At 42.7% G+C, this 16,542-nt stretch overlaps 2 protein-coding genes across 4 annotated transcripts in view; one reads left to right on the forward strand and one right to left on the reverse strand.

Moving 5' to 3' along the window:
- Positions 1-315: 315 nt before the first annotated feature.
- Positions 316-10,622, reverse strand: ALDH6A1 (aldehyde dehydrogenase 6 family member A1). The gene is made up of 12 exons (XM_031593852.2): positions 10,498-10,622; positions 10,319-10,375; positions 8,004-8,078; positions 7,184-7,345; positions 6,610-6,688; positions 5,764-6,066; positions 5,217-5,338; positions 4,790-4,979; positions 3,960-4,141; positions 2,454-2,633; positions 2,150-2,248; positions 316-1,817 (listed from the first exon to the last, which is right to left on the reverse strand). Exons 1-12 carry the CDS (start codon positions 10,552-10,554, stop codon positions 1,713-1,715), a joined length of 1,611 nt encoding a protein of 536 aa, XP_031449712.1. The 5' UTR covers positions 10,555-10,622; the 3' UTR covers positions 316-1,712.
- Positions 10,623-10,770: 148 nt separating this feature from the next.
- Positions 10,771-16,542, forward strand: part of LIN52 (lin-52 DREAM MuvB core complex component) — a 38,738-nt gene continuing 32,966 nt past the window's right edge. For 2 of the 3 annotated variants that reach the window (XR_004167006.2, XM_090141368.1), the window contains exons 1-5: positions 10,787-10,889; positions 10,977-11,051; positions 11,143-11,180; positions 11,506-11,572; positions 12,228-12,311. Coding sequence is in view for 2 of the 3 variants with exons in the window: in XM_090141368.1 (XP_089997494.1) it covers positions 10,871-10,889; positions 10,977-11,051; positions 11,143-11,180; positions 11,506-11,572; positions 12,228-12,311 (283 nt within the window). In the remaining variant the exon portion in view is untranslated. Of the gene's footprint in view, positions 10,890-10,976; positions 11,052-11,142; positions 11,181-11,505; positions 11,573-12,227; positions 12,312-16,542 lie in introns of all 3 variants that reach the window. The other variant, XM_031593862.2, reaches the window with a different exon arrangement.

Genomic DNA, 16,542 nt, shown 5'->3' on the forward strand with positions numbered 1-16,542 from the left:
ATTTTTTTGCAAAGCTGGGAGCTAGGATGACCCTGAATGCAGCTCTAGGATGGTAACTTAAGATGCATTTTCAGTTTGCAATAAAGTCAATTGTATGGAGCTTAAGAGCTTTTGTGATCACGTAATAGATATGTGGAAATAGAACCAAGGCATTCCTTGGAATGCTGTATGAGCAAATTACTACAGAAGTTCTTGAAATGCTGTTTTGTTTTGTTTTTTTTAAAAAGGATTTATACGGGGGTTACAAAAAAAATTGATATACCAGCCTCTGCAAAGAGGGTAATATAGTCAACAGAACACCTATAGAACATCTCATCAAGGAGCAATCACTTTCTGCAGTGATCAGCAAATTTTTAATTCATAATCAAATTGCAAGGTGAGAGTTTTCCCTCTAGAGTATAGCAGAAGAAAAAAAAACCTACAAAAATAAGATACAAACATTAGTGGATAAGTAGCAGTTACTCTAATACATAACCATGTGTTACATTGTATCTTTATCAGAAGGCAGGATACAGAGTCTTTACATTCAGATTCTTTTTTAATCAGAACAAGTAATGATTACAATCATTAGAATAGTATTATTTTCCATGGGTACTTGATGAAGTCCCTGCAGACTGTTCCAGGAAGCAAGGATAAAAATATAGGCTACCAAGCTCCAAATGCACATATAAGAACAGGGTATAGCAAGACTTACCCATCTCTAACACTGGGACCTGCAGTCCCTAGAGGACATGACTGTGTTTGAGCAAATGTGACAAAGAGTTGATCAAACAGAAGAAAAAAAAAATTAGGAAAACACCTAGAACAGGCCTAGCTGCTTTGTGATTAAATCATGTGTTTCTTCCTACTGACCCGTTTACTTATTCTTCCTACCAGCTAGACTGACGTGATCTTATGATGCAAGACATACACACACATTTCTGCTTCATAATTCTGCTACTTTAAAGGATCTGCAGGCATATTTCTGTTAGTAAAAAGGCACCAACCAACTTCCAGGTATAATGGAACTGATAGTATAATGGAACTGATAGTAAGTTGGAGAATGCAAGCCATGTGCACAACAGGAACAACTTCCACTGTTAGAGGCACAGTGAAGGTTGCTATGCGATGCAAGTATTTATTTTATCCTCAGACAAGTGATCAAATATGCTTCCCTGAAAAATCCTTAGATATTTCCCAGGTATTTTGGAAATTCCTTAATTGATGAAAGACTGACAGTTTCAACTCTAAAACATGCTGTCTTCATTGTATGTAAAAGTCACTTCTGTGAGACATCCAAAGTGTCCCAGTCACATCACTCAAAGTGAGTACTCATCTGAGTATGGTGAGCTCAAAATCTCAACATGTAAGAAAGTGGTAAAGAAAACTGCTACAAGATGGAGCCAGTAGTGAATCTCTAAGGCTAGAAGTACTGAAGTGGAAAGCAGAATAATGTTCAAATTCAGAAGGTATAGAAAGAAACATAAAGTAAAGCCCATCCATTTTCCCTTTCAATTAGATAGGATAGTTTCTTTTTGATAGTTATACAAAAACAATCACAGCAACAGAAAACCCAGACTGTGCATTATAAGCTTGCCTGACCTACAGAAAAAGAGGCCCTTAGAAAACAAAGTTTTCTACTTATTCCCAAGGAAACCATGATAGTCAGGACAAAGCTGGAAACTGCAACATGGAAAGAGGGGGCACCAGAGACAGCATCTTTAAAGGCTGATTTAGTTCCCCATAGTTGGCATAACCACAGCAGGCTTGGTAACAGTGGCATCTTCCTCTTTCCATTGAGAAATGATAGTTTTCAGCTGTGTGTAGAACTGCACTCCCTGGGGGAAAGAGATGCAAGGGTCAGATATTTGGCCTTAGGAATTATTCATACTTGTGCCACAGGTGTAGCAAGCAGTTGTTTCCCATATCTACAGTGCACTGAATTTTCCTATGTGGGAACAATTCCTGTCAACTTATTCCTTTCAACAGTTCCCCAAAGAAGTTCCCCAAAGATTCTGGTCCTATGGGAAAACTTGCTATTTTAGTTCTTGCTCCCTTCTCAAATCTCCCCCCAGTAAGGGGAGATTTGATGACTAACTTCCCATTGCCATTGCTAACGTGATTTACCTCAGATCAACTTAAGAAAGTAATCTGAAATTTGGCAAGTTACCTGTTTGCCATAGAAATTTGCATCTCCTCTGAAAGAAGCACGAGAGCCGGTGAAAGAGAACATGGGCAGAGGTACTGGAATTGGAACATTGACACCCACCTAAAGCAAAGGAAAGCTACCACATTAATCACAAGACAAAGAAACAGCAGATTGCAGAGCACTCTCCAAAAATGACAATATTCTGTATCTTTTAATTTGAAGCTGGGCACTGTTGGCTGAGTAGTCAGTGATCAGTTGCTGTAGCTGGATGGCTATTTACCACAAATGGTGAGTATTAATAGCAATAATTCTAGTTTGAACATACCTGCCCCACATCTACTAAGTGAGAATATTTCCGAGCTGTGGCTCCATTGGTGGTGAAGATTGCAGTTCCATTTCCATAGGGGTTATTGTTCACCATCTCAATTGCGTCATCCAAAGTGTCTGCTTCCAGAACCACTAAGACAGGTCCAAAGATTTCTTCCTTGTAACAAGTCATGTTTGGCTGCCAAGACAAACAGCAGAAAAAGCAGACTAGATATTGAATATAATGAATAGGATATAATATATCAAGTATCCTAGGAAAGAGGATATGAACACATAAGGTGCTCATGCTCAGGATATTCCTAGAATCACCCATCATATTCCATTGCCTTCAGTCCTGGTTGCCATTCCATTTCCCATGCCCTGCCACCTATCTACTAAAGAGGGTACAATTTGTAATTGCTAAGGTACTTCCTGCTTTTACTGCCTGCCTAACATGAGTTACAGGTCTACTCTTTGCTCAAGGCTGATTAAAGCCAGGATTAATTCAGGACAGTTTACTTCTTTACTTCTTTACTTATCTTGCTGATAAACTGAAGTTCTCTGAAACTCAGTGCCGAGGACTTATGCTTGATAATAAGCAATATCTGACAAACACAGAAGTACCAGTTAGGAATTATTTTAATCACTAATAACTAACACAACAAACTACAAAATATGCACCTGACAGGTAAGCTGTATGTGGTTAATATTGAACATTACCATATAAAGAACTAAGAATAAAAAATACTCGGTGAAACTTCTACTTCTGAATACTATTTGCAATGAATTAAAGGAAAGTAAAACATTTTAAGATCTTTAATGAAAACAGTGCAGGAAAATTATGAAACAGATTAAAAGCTGGAAATATATAAACAGCATTTAATCCATAAAATTGTAAGAATACAACAATAGCAGAATTATCAAGACTAGTATGCCATGTTGGAATCACTCACCAGAGGGCCCAAAATGAATCTAATACTTAAACAGTAATTAACTAATACCAGCTAATGGCATAAACATTAAAAAGGAGTACTTAGATATGAAAACCAACTGGTAAACCGACTGGTAAAAAAATATTCTCCCATAGAGAACAGTATGTATTATATTGATATCTATAAATACTTAAGTGGGCAGACAGGAGAATTTTATGTTTGGCTGTTAGTCATACTCTTCTTTAGGCATCTGCCACTGGCCATTGCTACAGGAAGTACAGAATGCTCAGTGGACATTTGACACAGTACAAACTGTCCATATGTTCTTCCAATTGGTTACACTCCAAAAAAGTTAAGATTATTAACTTTATACATATCAATAATATTATTAATACTGTTCTGTTCCTGTGAATTCTTTCATCACTTCCATAGCAACATTATACAATCAGCACTTCACTGGAATTGTGCAAGGGAAAACTAGTTATTTATGAGATTTCTATATGGTGAATCTTGATTACTGACCAATTTGGCTGACCCATTTTTCAAATGATCCTGCAACATAGAGCATCAAGCACTAGTTTTTGTTAAGTCACCTTGACGTTGGCAAGGATCGTTGGTCCAACAAAATTGCCATTTTCATAGCCCTTCACTTTGATATTACGTCCATCCAAAAGAAGACTGGCACCTTCTTCTACTCCTTTCTGAATCAGGTGGCAAACCCTTTCCTTGGCTTGGGGACTGATTAGTGGCCCTAGGTCTGCTCCAGGCTGGTCTCCTGCAGAGGCAGAGATGCAAAGCTTTTAATCATTCCTCTTCTTAGGCGTAATGAAGGTAACTACATGAGCAGGAAAAAAATAGGAAAATTCTGATGTTTCTGAGATACAGAGCAAAGATGTGTACCATTAAGAAACATAATCAACAAACAAGAGAAGTCATAAGCATAGTTTTAGATCACTGGGAAGATCGCAGATCCTTCTCAGAAAGAAAACTTTTCCTCCATGCAAGACTTTATTTAAAACAAATGAAAAGCAGGAGAATTCTAATATCAATCTCAAAAGTACTTGTTTCCATTTTTTCCTCTTACTGTATGCTTACTACAAATTGAAAGGACCTGCAAGTGAGATTGCTATGTAAAACAGTAAGTTTGTGTTCTATATGGGACATAATCTCAAAGTTCCAGTTAAAATCAAACCTGTAAATTTTGCAGCACAGTTGTACTGCCAATCCTTCCTACATATTCCTAACTCCAAGTCTAGGGCTCTGTGTCCCAATCCAGACAATCTGCTAGCTCCCATCCTGACGGATCAAGCCTACAGAGCCAGCAGCTCCAAGAGAAACACTACAATATGGCAGACACACCAACCTAAAAAGCCACAGTTGTACAGAAGCAAAGTAGCTGGTAAGAAATCATCAAAATCTCTACCTGCATTTACACGTAGATTTTTGGCTCTTTCCACCAACTCTGGCAACCATTTCTGTGCTTCTCCCACTAGAATTGCTGTAGACAAGGCCATGCAGCGTTGGCCAGCTGCTCCAAAGGCAGCTCCAACCAGCTGGTTCAAGGTGTTCTCTTTATTGGCATCTGGCATCACCACACCATGGTTCTTTGCTCCCTAAAATACAAAACACATACAGACTCCATTAACCAGCCCTGCTCACTTCTCTAGCACTCTGGTAATAACATGGTGTAGTAGTTACGACTTTGCTGCCAACAGGATGGCAAGAAGGTCAGCCTCATCAAGTAATTATCAGTAGCAAAGTCAGCATCTGCTGCAGAACACTGTGATATGTTTAAGCACACACATAGAGGAAATCTGTGTGGTGCTGCATGCTGTACTGAGTGGCATTACCATGTTAGCCTGGACTCTCTTGCCATTCCGGGATCCTCTTTCATAGATGTACTCGCCAGCCTGATTAGATCCCACAAAGCTGATAGCTCTGATATCCGGATGGTCACAAATGAAGTTCACAGCTTCAAATAGGAAATAATACATTATACACTGTAGTATAAAATGCTTCCCCCTGACCTCATCCCCATACTGCTAACCTATGCATCTTTCTTCTCGTTAGAATTCTTGCATCTGTCTCCTATATTTGATTTCCTCTGCTGCTTATTCATGCATCTCTCCACTCTAAGTTCTCAGAATGCAAGTTCTGCCCCAGGGCTCATACAACAGGATTTCTGCTGGCTTTTCATGCCCTGGGCCCCAAGTACTCAAAACACAGGCCCACCAGCCAAATCTCAGGAGCTCTACACATATCTGACGGGGGCTAAGACAGAGGTCTTCCCAAACCTCTCTAACAGCAGCAGGATCAGATGCTCAAACAGCTCTAATACCTCCACTAAGCACACACCACAACACATACATACTCCAATCCAACAAGAGCTATTATTACCTTCATGCTGTCCATGGATGATATTCAGGGTCCCATCTGGGGCACCAGCATCCTGAAAGAGCTTGGCAAGGAACATGAGTGCTCCTGGCACACGCTCAGACGGTTTCATCAAGAATGTGTTTCCACAAACCATAGCCATGGGAAACATCCAAAGAGGAATCATCGCTGGGAAATTGAATGGTGCAATGCCAGCACACACACCCAAAGGCAGACGGTAGGTGCAAGTGTCCATGTCTTTAGTGATGGAGGGCATGGTCTCTCCCAGTATGAGAGATGTCACACTGCAAGCATGTTCAACCACCTCTGCAGCAGAAAGGGCAATATGCCACTGGGTGATCTGTTAACAGTCACTCCCCACTCCCTTCTCAGCACTATCTTGACCCAAGTCTTTCTTCCAGCCACAACTTAAAACTCACTGTGCTCCAGAAAATCCCTTTGCTCTCCCAAGCACTGTGAGCTCACTGTGAATGGATTCTCTCCTGAGTATGCTATACACTACTGTGATAGAAGCACAGATTCAACAGCCCCAGTAAAAGTAGTACAGATGTAGTTTTAATGTACTAGCTGGGATTCAACCTCAGACATTTCAGGACGAGTGAGAAGTTCCTATCTCTTTACAGCATTCAGTAGTCACTCCTAAAAGATCTAACAACTTGGAAGTGACTTAGGAACTCTACCTAAGGGAACTTATCAAGTTGGAGTTACAACTGCCCTTCTTCTTTCAAAAGGAAGCTATGAGGGGAGCTAGATGTACAAACTCCTAGAGCAAACAGTTGCTCAGGAGAATTCCTCCCTTCCTGTGGGTTCTGAAAGCCCCTTTTGTAACAGACGGAGCCAGCAGCTTACGGAGGCCTCGGAACACATCTCCCTCAGCGTCAGCCAGGGTCTTTCCTTGCTCAAAGGTGATGAGTTTTGAAATTTCTTTCTGAAAATGGAAAACACAAAGTTTATGAATATTAGGAAAATGCCTGCCCATGAAGAAGGGCTCAGGGATAAGTTTAATATCTACTGAACATCACAGTCTGAGTAGATCCTGGGAAAGCCGACATGGGCTGATTTGCTCTTGTGGACAAGAAGTCAATAAGTAAAAAAGTGATATTGAAAAAAAAAACACCAAAACCAACAAGCAACTGTGGGCTGGCTTATATTCTATTGCTTTCACGTGTCACAATGCAGACACAGAGAAAAACCTGGGGAATCCAAAAATATACTTCTCTCACTTGTCTTTGTCAACTGGCACATTCTCCACCAAGCTCCTCCTGTGGTATTTTGGTAAAAGAAACAAATGCAGAATAATATTCCCTAAGAAGTACTGCCTATGTGTCTGCTTTGGCCTGGAGAGTGCTTTGCTACACCTCTCAGTGATGGTGACTCTGTCAGCTCCTCATTTACAGCATCACACACAGCCACAGTGTCTCACCAGATTGTCTTTGATGAGCTGTTGGTAACGCAGGAAGATTTGCTGGCGACTCAAAACAGATGTTTCTGACCAGTTCCAAAAAGCCTTTTTGCAAGAAGCTACAGCTGCCTCCATTTCACTAGTTGTAGCTTTTGGTACACGAGCAACCACTTCATTTGTGGCCTGATGGAAAGAAACAAATTGTATCAAAACTCATTTTTTTCCAGCTGCCCTTGTCAACCATTCAACAGTCCTTGCACACCATACATCTAATACATTTATTCTAAAAGGAGCTGTACTTCCCAGGGAGAAGCAGAAAAAAAACCTGCTCTCTTAGTGCACACTGAGAGGCCTGGACCAGAGCTGGAATTCTATGCATTTTGTAGTACTGAAGATCTTCAGTCTAAACATCTCAAATCAGGCACACAGAAAACTGTAAATGCAGTACTGGTTTCCAAGTGGGAATTTCAGCGACTTGTCTGATACATTTTGCAATTTGATCAGGACTTCACATTCAGCTGGCATCAAATCATATCGGGCTGCATACATGCAGGATGAAAGGAAGCCTTCTGAAATTTTGACATCACATTCACAGAGCCTTTCTATGCGAAAAATACTTAAACAGCTTTCTCTCCAGAGATCAGGGGTTTACTATGTAGGGATATAAAAGAGGTCATTACTTCCCTAAGACTGACACTGAACATGAAGAGGAAACTGCGAAGCAATTACACAGTGCTAAAGCTCCAACTCTGAGCTTTCTCCAGAAGCACACACACTCCCCCATCACAGCACCCTCTTACACACCAATTGTGGGTATATAAGCAGAAGCCATTTCACTTACTGGGTTGTGGATATCAATCCATTCTGTGGTTTTGGACTCGACAAACTTCCCATCGATGAACAGTTTGGTTGTTGGCTGTGGAAGACAGCACAGTGAGTGATCTTTGCCTGAAGGTGCACACATAACAAAGTGCCCTGTTATGCGCAGACTTTTGTCATTTACTGCTGTACTCCATTTTTTCCCTTGATTTAGACTAAAATTGTTAAAACCCTGTCTAAAAACTATTACAGAAGATACATATTGCTAGAATTATGTTCAGAACTGTTTTAATCTACTCAGTCACTACAATTACTAAGTCACAAAAACCCTGCAGTTCCTAAACGTATTAAAAAAAAACAGTTAATAATTCACTTTGTAAGAATTCCGCTCACTTGGTGCAAACTGTGCTACGTTTCCTTCCCATCAAGTCACTAAGCTGGTTCATCAGTGCTGTCCTGTTCCTGCTTCCCAAGTGGTTCTGCAGCCAAGAGCAGGGAACCTGCTGCTGCTGAGCTCACAGCCATGGCAGGCAGCACAGAGGGCACAGCTTTCCAGTTCAGGTGCAGAAGAAAGGAAAATGAAAGTTTTGGTTAGGGAGCTCAGGTAAGTATGGAGAAGAAAAAGCAGAGGTAGAAGATGCAGTTAGTGCTGTAGCATGCAGGAAAAGCTGGGGCCAAATAAGTGAAGAGACTGGAAACTAGTAACTGATATTGAGAGGTAATGAGGAAACCTGGAGAAAGTGAGAAACACTTCATGCTGCCACAGAATCTTCACTTGGGGAGAATGGATAGGAAGAAGAGGAAACAGAGATACAGAGTGAAGGACACAGGGATGGTACACAGGTCATAGAAATGAGGATAAAACCATATATACCAGGAAGCTGTGTGAAGAAAATTGGGACATGGAGTTATGAGAGGGTGATCACAGAATCATTAAGGTTAGAAAGGACCTCAAAGATCATCTAGCCCAACCATCAACCCATCACCACCATGACCACTAACCATGTCCCTCAGTGCCACATCAACACGGTTCTTGAACACCTCCAGGGATGGTGACTCTGCCACTTTTCCTGGGCAGCCCAGCCTGTTCCAGTACCTCACCACTCTTTCTGAGAATACGTTTCATAATACCCAATCTAAGCCTCCCCTGGTACAACTTGAGGCCATTCCCTTCAGCCCAAAAGTGAACACAGTACTTGAGGTACCAAGTACCAAGGAGGATGATCCCTTCCCTGCTGACTGCACTATTTCTGATATAAGCCAGGATGCCATTGGCCTTTTTGGCTACCTGAACACACTGCTGGCTCACGTTCAGCTGGCTGTCAGTAACTAACACCCCCAGATCCTTTTCCTCTGCAGTCTTCCAGCTACTTGATCCCAAGCCCATAGTGTTGCATGGGGTTGTTGCAACCAAAATGCAGGACCCGACACTTGGTCTCATTAAAGGTCACACAACTGACCTCAGCCCATTGATCCAACCTGTCCAAATCCCTCTGTAAGGCTTTCTTATCCTCAGGCAGATTGACACTTCCTCCCAGCGTGTTGTCATCTGCAAATTTACTGCACTAAATTCCCATGTCCAGATCATCAGTAAAGATATTAATGAGGGCTATTCACTTTCTGGGTCTGTCCCCCCAGCCAGTTCTTTTCTTAGCGAAGAGTGTACCTGTGCAAGCCATGGCTGCCACCTTCTCCAGGAGGATACTGTAGGAGACAGTGCCAAAGGCTTTGCTGAAGTCTAGGTAGACTGTGTCAACAGCCTCTCCCTCATCCACCAGGCAGGTCACCTGGTGAGGCCAGTGAGGACAGGGATGCTCTCGCTGGTGTGATGGTGGGAGAGGGATCAGAGGACAAATCAGGAAAACAAACGGGGCTGACTTGGACAGGTCATGGCAGTGAAAAGTGAAGGAGTGAAAAAGGAAGAGAATGGCAAGGGCTGGGGCACTGTCAGCGAGCAGGGCTGAAGTGAGATGTCCGACCTAATGCTGGTAATGGATGAGCGAGGCCTTGGCTTACGAAGGAATACCGCGATGGGTTAAAATAAAAATAAAACGTTACAAGTGCTGATGTGGCTGACATTACAGCGCGACAAGCGGCGCCGCGGGCTGCACTCGGGAGAAGACTATCTCCTCCAGAACTGAAGGAAGTGCAGGAAATCCGAGCTCCTCCCGGCCTGGCAGAGCCTCGGTGAACGACCCAACCACAGCCCCACAGCCCCACAGCCCCACAGCCCACTGCCGCCTCAGCCGCCCAGCCCCGCCGGGGGCCCCCCTCCAGCCCGCCGGAGCGCTTCTCCAGCAGCACCTCTGCCCCGGGGAGCCGCCCGGCCCCACTCACCACAGAGGAGGAGGCGGCGGCCGAAGCGATCCAAGGAACACCGGCTCTCGGCGGCAGCTGCATGGGGGACACAAAGCAGCCCGGTTACGCGGGGCTCCTCGCCGCCCCCAGATCCCCTGCTTCCCCCCCGGGGTGCCATCCTTGGCCCCGCTCGCAGTGCTCTGCGGCCGTCGCCTCACCCTGAGCGCTACGCGCCGGCGCCCGCCCCAAACGCCACGCGCCGCCGCCGCCGCCATCCCGGCCGAGGGTCGCTGCGCCGCGGACCCCGAACGGCGCCCCTCGCCACACCTCCCGCCCGCCCGAAGGCCCGCCTCCGCCCGCTTATTGGTCAGACGAGTGTCCTCCTCGCCCGCTGCACGCCCCCTCCGGAGGGGCCTTGCCGGCCGCCAGCCAATCGCCGCCAGAGAGAGCCTCGCCCCGCCCCCCTTTCGCCACCGCCCCCCCCTCCGGGGCAGCGATTGGCCACGAGGGCTAAGGCGCTCTGGCTCGGCTCTGCGGTCACACGGGTGGATTCCCCCGGGTGGCGGGTTTAGGTCACGTGACGCGCGCAAGATGGCGGCTCCCGGGGACGGTAAGGCGCGCGGGTGGGGTTGCCGTCACCCTGCGGTGAGGTCTGGCCAGGCGCCGCTTCACCTCTGCTCCGCTCCGTGTATTGTAGGTGCTGATCTGGAAGCCTCGCTGCTGAGTTTCGAGAAGCTTGACCGGGCTTCTCCGGACCTGTGGCCTGAGCAGTGTGAGTGCGGCGGGCCCGTGCGAGTGGGGTGATGGCGGGGCTGCCGGCCCGGCCCCGCGCTCACCCGGCGCTGTTCGCTTCTCTTTTGCAGTGCCCGGCGTCGCCGAGTTCGCCGCCTCCTTCAAAAGCGTAAGCTGCCCCTATCTCGTGCTGTGTGGCTCTTACTGTGACTGCGACTTGTCACAGCTCGGGAGGAAGGCACTGCTCTGAACCTTGAGGATTGCTGCTCTTGCTGCTGGCTTCAACCGGTGTCTTATTGTAACTCCCGACCTGCTCAGGGAGAGCTAGAAAATGGAAATAGGCGTTAGAGTATCCCTGTAGGGTACCTGGGGCCAGTTATCCTGTCAGTGTACCTGGTTGTAAATGCTAGGTCAGGCTTTGTATGCTGCTAAAAATGTACTTCTCTGAGCATGCTCTGCCTTTTTTCTTTTTCTTTTTCCTCCCCCCAAACCAGCCTATTACAAGCTCGCCTCCCAAATGGATGGCTGAACTGGAAAATGATGATATCGATATGTTAAAGGGTGAGTATGAGCACCACGGGTAGCGAGGTTGTCTGTGGGTAGAAATTCAGTGCCTACTGAAAAGCTGAGCTCAGAGGCCTTCTGAAGCCTTCTGGAAGTGAAGGGATGGGGAATACTCCTCTTATTCTGTTCAGTGCTTCTTCCAGGATTGCCCAGCCATTTATGCTATTTTTACTTTTTTATCATGCTATTGATTTGCTTCAATTCTGAAGGCAAGAGGCTCCTGTTAGTAATTCCTATAGCCTCAGGCCTCTTGTCCCTACATCTGCGGAATCGGAATCTCCAGCTGAATGATTCTGCTTAGGAGTCTTTGTCTTGTTCATTACCTATATTTTAGTTAGTCCTATCATCTGCAAGAATATATCTTGATTACAAATGTGGTTGTTCTCCTTGTTACTGCTTTTTGAACCAGTAAATCCCTGCTGTTTATTTTTTCCTTTTTTTTTTTTTTTTTTTTTGCTTGCCATTTCTGCTTTGGAATGGTTAGAACGTCTTGCTGGTTATTATGAGCTGTGAGAGTTAAAAGAATATAATGCTGTACACCATAAACTGATACTGTTGAAGGTATGATTTGAATGCTTTGTGAAGTGGTAAACATATAAACTGCCACTGGGGGGCTACAGACAGTGTTAAAAATCACACTTTTCTGTCTTAGAGCTGGGAAGCCTCACTACAGCTAACCTGATGGAGAAGGTTCGTGGCCTGCAGAACTTGGCTTATCAGCTGGGACTGGATGAATGTGAGTTCTGTGCACAGATGTGACCGCTGCATTATAAATCTTGCCACTGAAGTGTGGGTTTGTGTTGCACTTACAGTCAGAAAAGTACATTTACAGATGTGGCGCACAATTATGACAGTACAGTAGAGAATTTTCTGAAGAAAAAAGAGTGTCATGGGTGCATGAAGCCTAATAGAACACATTTAAAAGAATTTCTTATTTTAGATTTTGTTTTCTGTTTTGAATGTTAAGGTCTGGTATTTTCTAGTGGCCCATAAATTTCTGACATAGCTTTGGCTTAGGTAAATCACTGGTTTTGCTTCATTTCCCGCTTAGGTGCTAACACTCTTTATCAGAGTATCTGTGCCAGCACTTCCGTGAAACCTTTTGTACTGCCTACAGAGTGAAAATATGACTGGTGTGCAGGATTCTGTTAGCCATTACTGCTCTTGCAGCTTTTGGCCTCTCAGTTATTTTTCTCCATAGTCAGCTGTAGCAGGAGGTGCTGTCACTGCATTCTAAAGTTGACCTTCATCCCACTTACCAACAACCAATTTATGTCAGTGCCTTTTTTAAGGAGGGGGAAAAAAAAGATGATTTTTTGTCATCATTGCATTTAGGATTTTGTTGTTAATGTGGTGATCCAGCTTTGAAGATTCCATAGGGATTGTGCTTCCTTTAAACAGTACCTGTGCATATTGACGCATTTAATTTTTTCTGCTTTATTTTGCTTTGTCATAGACTTCAGTTACAGCTAACTCTTGGGCTTTACATGTAGCTTTGAAAATTTTTAGACTTAAAGATTTTTCAGCTTCATTTCAGTGGGTAACAAAAAGCAGTCAAACTTTGAAGTCTCATGATTGTAAGCCTGAAATACCCTAGTGCTTTCTTATCAATAGATCATTAAGCCTGTTTGAACACATTCTACATAAGTAGAAATTTACTTTCAGCGCTAATATCTACGAGGATTGAATAAGGCTTTTAGTGGAGTAGAAGTTATACTTTAACAATGGAAATCTTAATCAAATAATAAGATTGGCTGATGATTGGCTTTCCTTATTAAGCTGTAGGTTTACATGTCAAACAGCTTTGGTGTGCTAAATGGAGTTTAAGAAGAACTCAACAAAAAAGCTTAACAATTTTTGTTGTATTTGTTTCTCTTTATTTTTACTGGTAAGAAATATGAAAAGAATATGAAAAGAAGACCAAGTGAGAAAATAAAAGGTGTGAGGTTTGAGAGTGATATCCATACGCGTGTGGCAATTGAAATCTTAAATTTCTAAGGTTTACATAACCTCTCACCGTATTTGCAACTTCTTTTCACTGAAGTCTGTCTTCCTGTAACCTGTAACACACTGAATACTTTGTATGTCATGACATATACATTTATGTTGGGAAATCTTCCACATATAATGAAATGCTGAGTTTGAACATGGGCTCTTGGGACTGTTTCTTCCAATACTATCTTTTTCTCTTGCAGACTTAGGTTAGTAAGAGAACAAGAAGAAAAATCCAAAAGATCTGCTCATTAAAGTTAAAGAGTTTGTGGTATTGTTTCAGTGGTATATAATTTGATTATGCCTTTTTCGATTGAAACTTAGTATTTCACAATTTACATAGTTGATGATCAAAGCTGCTTACCAAAAACAGAATTAAGAAACCCTGCTGACTGCCCTCCTCTAGATGGCAGCATGAAGCTGCTGATAGCGGTCCTGAGACTTTAAAAATATTGTGCAGTTTGTCATGATTTGAAGCTCTTCTTCTCAAGAGTTACTCTGACACTTTTTGTGTTCTAAATTTGCATTGTCCATTTGACAGTATTTTCTTGTTTCCTCTGTATTGTGTGAGAAACAATTCTGCTTCATTGTGTCAGCATTTTATTTACTTTACTTTCCAGTGCTGCCTTCTATGTTCCAATTCCTTTGTATTTTCAAAGGCTTCTATTTTTGTCTGAGTTACTGATAAAAATGCTGTTCTGGACCATGATGATTCCTGCAGTGCTCCATGACAAAAATGCCTATTTAGTGACTCTTTAGTAATTATGTTGTGAGATCTGTTATTGAACCAGTTCACAGCACCCTTTGCATTAATTTTGTATTATGATTCATTGGGTTAAAGGAAGTGTGGGACTGGCTACCTCTTTAAAAAGTTTTCAAGGCAGGATTCCTGCACTTAAAATTACATTTTGTCTAATCTATTGCTCAGATTTCAGTTTGATTAAATTAATCATTACTGAATTATATGCCTTCTTAAATTCATATGAGCTGTCTTTCTAGTTTGCCTGGGTTCAATGAAAAGGTGATATACTCCTAAACATTTGGGTTATTCTACCAGTTCTTTTAAAATGCTAGCACTGTGCTAGCTGTCTTCGGTGTCTGAGAGCATCTTGTGTGGCCCAGGTGTACATGCATACTGCCTGTTTGTAAAGTATTGCTGATGCTGGAATAACTATTAGCCTGCTGTGCTATCGTAGGGTAGATTTGATGATATTACTAAAGCAAGACTTCCTTCAAAGCCGGGTTCTTTTTAAGGTCTGATATGTCTGGGAGGGTAATGGTACTTGTTTACATTACCTATCTCCAATACTAGAAAACTTGGAATAATGGACCTTACAAACATCAATAGTGTTTATAATTTCCCTGTCAGCAGTGCTAGTTTTCTCTTTTGGGTTAGATTATATTTCTGTCTGGAGCTGCAGCTGTTTTGTGCTTTTCTTCCTGTGAAATTAGGAATGTATAATGACTTCATTGTCCAATCTTAAATCCTCATACTTCAAGAGCAATGAGACTGTTACTGGACATGCTTAACCAAGTATCCCTCTTAGTTTTGCGTGCTCTGGTTTTCAGTGGAATCCAGAAAGTTTTCTCCCAGTCCCTTTTCTGCAGTACCAATTTCTTTTCCATATATGTTCAACATGATCAAGCAAATTAAATAGCTATCCTCTAGTGGAGGAACTGCTTGATGCTAACTGAGGGGCCAAGAATTAGCCTTGGGTGAGGTAGGGATGTCAGGTGAACAGCGAGGGTGTCAGTCTTGAAGCACTGATGATAAAGGAGAAGTCAGCTAGGATGTAGCCAGAATTAGTGATAGTTTTCATTAATGTAAATAATGAATAAATAAGTAGGAGTTTTTTTTTACATGGGTAGACAACTGTGTTGTATGTGGAAAAATGTCTGTAGAACTGATGAACGCAGAGGATGCATGTATAGGGAGCAGCTCTTTGCTGTTTCTCTAAGTATGGGGGCCAGAGAGAGCCAGTGGTGTATCAGGACAAAAGCAAGGTGAGACTTGCAATGTGCCTTAAAGGCAGAGCTCACTGTCACCAGAGGTTGTGAGCGCAAAGTTACCTCATTGAATTAATGAGACAAATTACTGGATGATAAATCCTTCTAACAAAGAGATCTCTGGTAGCTTGGAAATCTTGGAGATGCAAAAAGCTGAAAGATTACTAGGCAAACTGGGCTGTTTCTTTGTCTTGTGCTCCTCTATAGGTATATTTGCCCTTGGCCTGTTGGTGATGAAATGGGAGAGTGGAAGGAAGGTATTGGATTGGGGTTCTTTTGTTTTTTGTCTTTTTTTTTTTAATAGGACTGTAACACATGGTAACTTGGCAACTGTTGCCAGAAATCACTGAAGTGTTCCTGTAAGGGAGAGAACTTTTGAGGCAAAAAGAGACAGATAGAGATGGGAATGAGGAGTTAAGCTGTCCTTGGCTGTGAATTATAGTCCTCTGCAGCCTCAGAAGCCATTTAAGTTTATGGAGAATAAAGAGGTTCGTTCTGAACGCACAGCTAGTTACAGATTGCTATTCTTTTCTGGTTGTCTTCAGTTTTTCATTTTTCTCAGGTAAATGCTGTGTGTGATTTCCTGCCTGAAAGTTCAACTTTGTTGTAGGTTGAAGAAAAAGAACGGTTCTGTCTTTTCTTCTGTCCTTGGGCAGAGTTTAACTGTGACATGCTTTTGAAACATTTACTTAGTTCTGTTTGTGATCCTTGTAGCCTTCTCTTGATATGGATAATTTCAAAGCTTTTTTTTTTTCTTATTACTGATCGTAGGTGCGAGCGCAGGTTTAAATCGGGGACTCCATCTTTCTTAGATTGAGCTTTGTTATATTTTAAGCTTTAAAAAACAAAGCATTTCAACTTCACTGCAAATAAAGTGTCCTTTGTGTAAGCTGTTGAATTAGAATGGAATTGGGGAAAGAAATGAAGATCATTTATTGTCTTACTGAATCTTGTCTTTCGTTTTCTGT

The sequence above is a fragment of the Phasianus colchicus genome, chromosome 5 (genome assembly GCF_987193195.1).
Source record: "Phasianus colchicus chromosome 5, bPhaCol1.hap1.1, whole genome shotgun sequence".
Lineage (NCBI taxonomy): Eukaryota > Metazoa > Chordata > Aves > Galliformes > Phasianidae > Phasianus > Phasianus colchicus.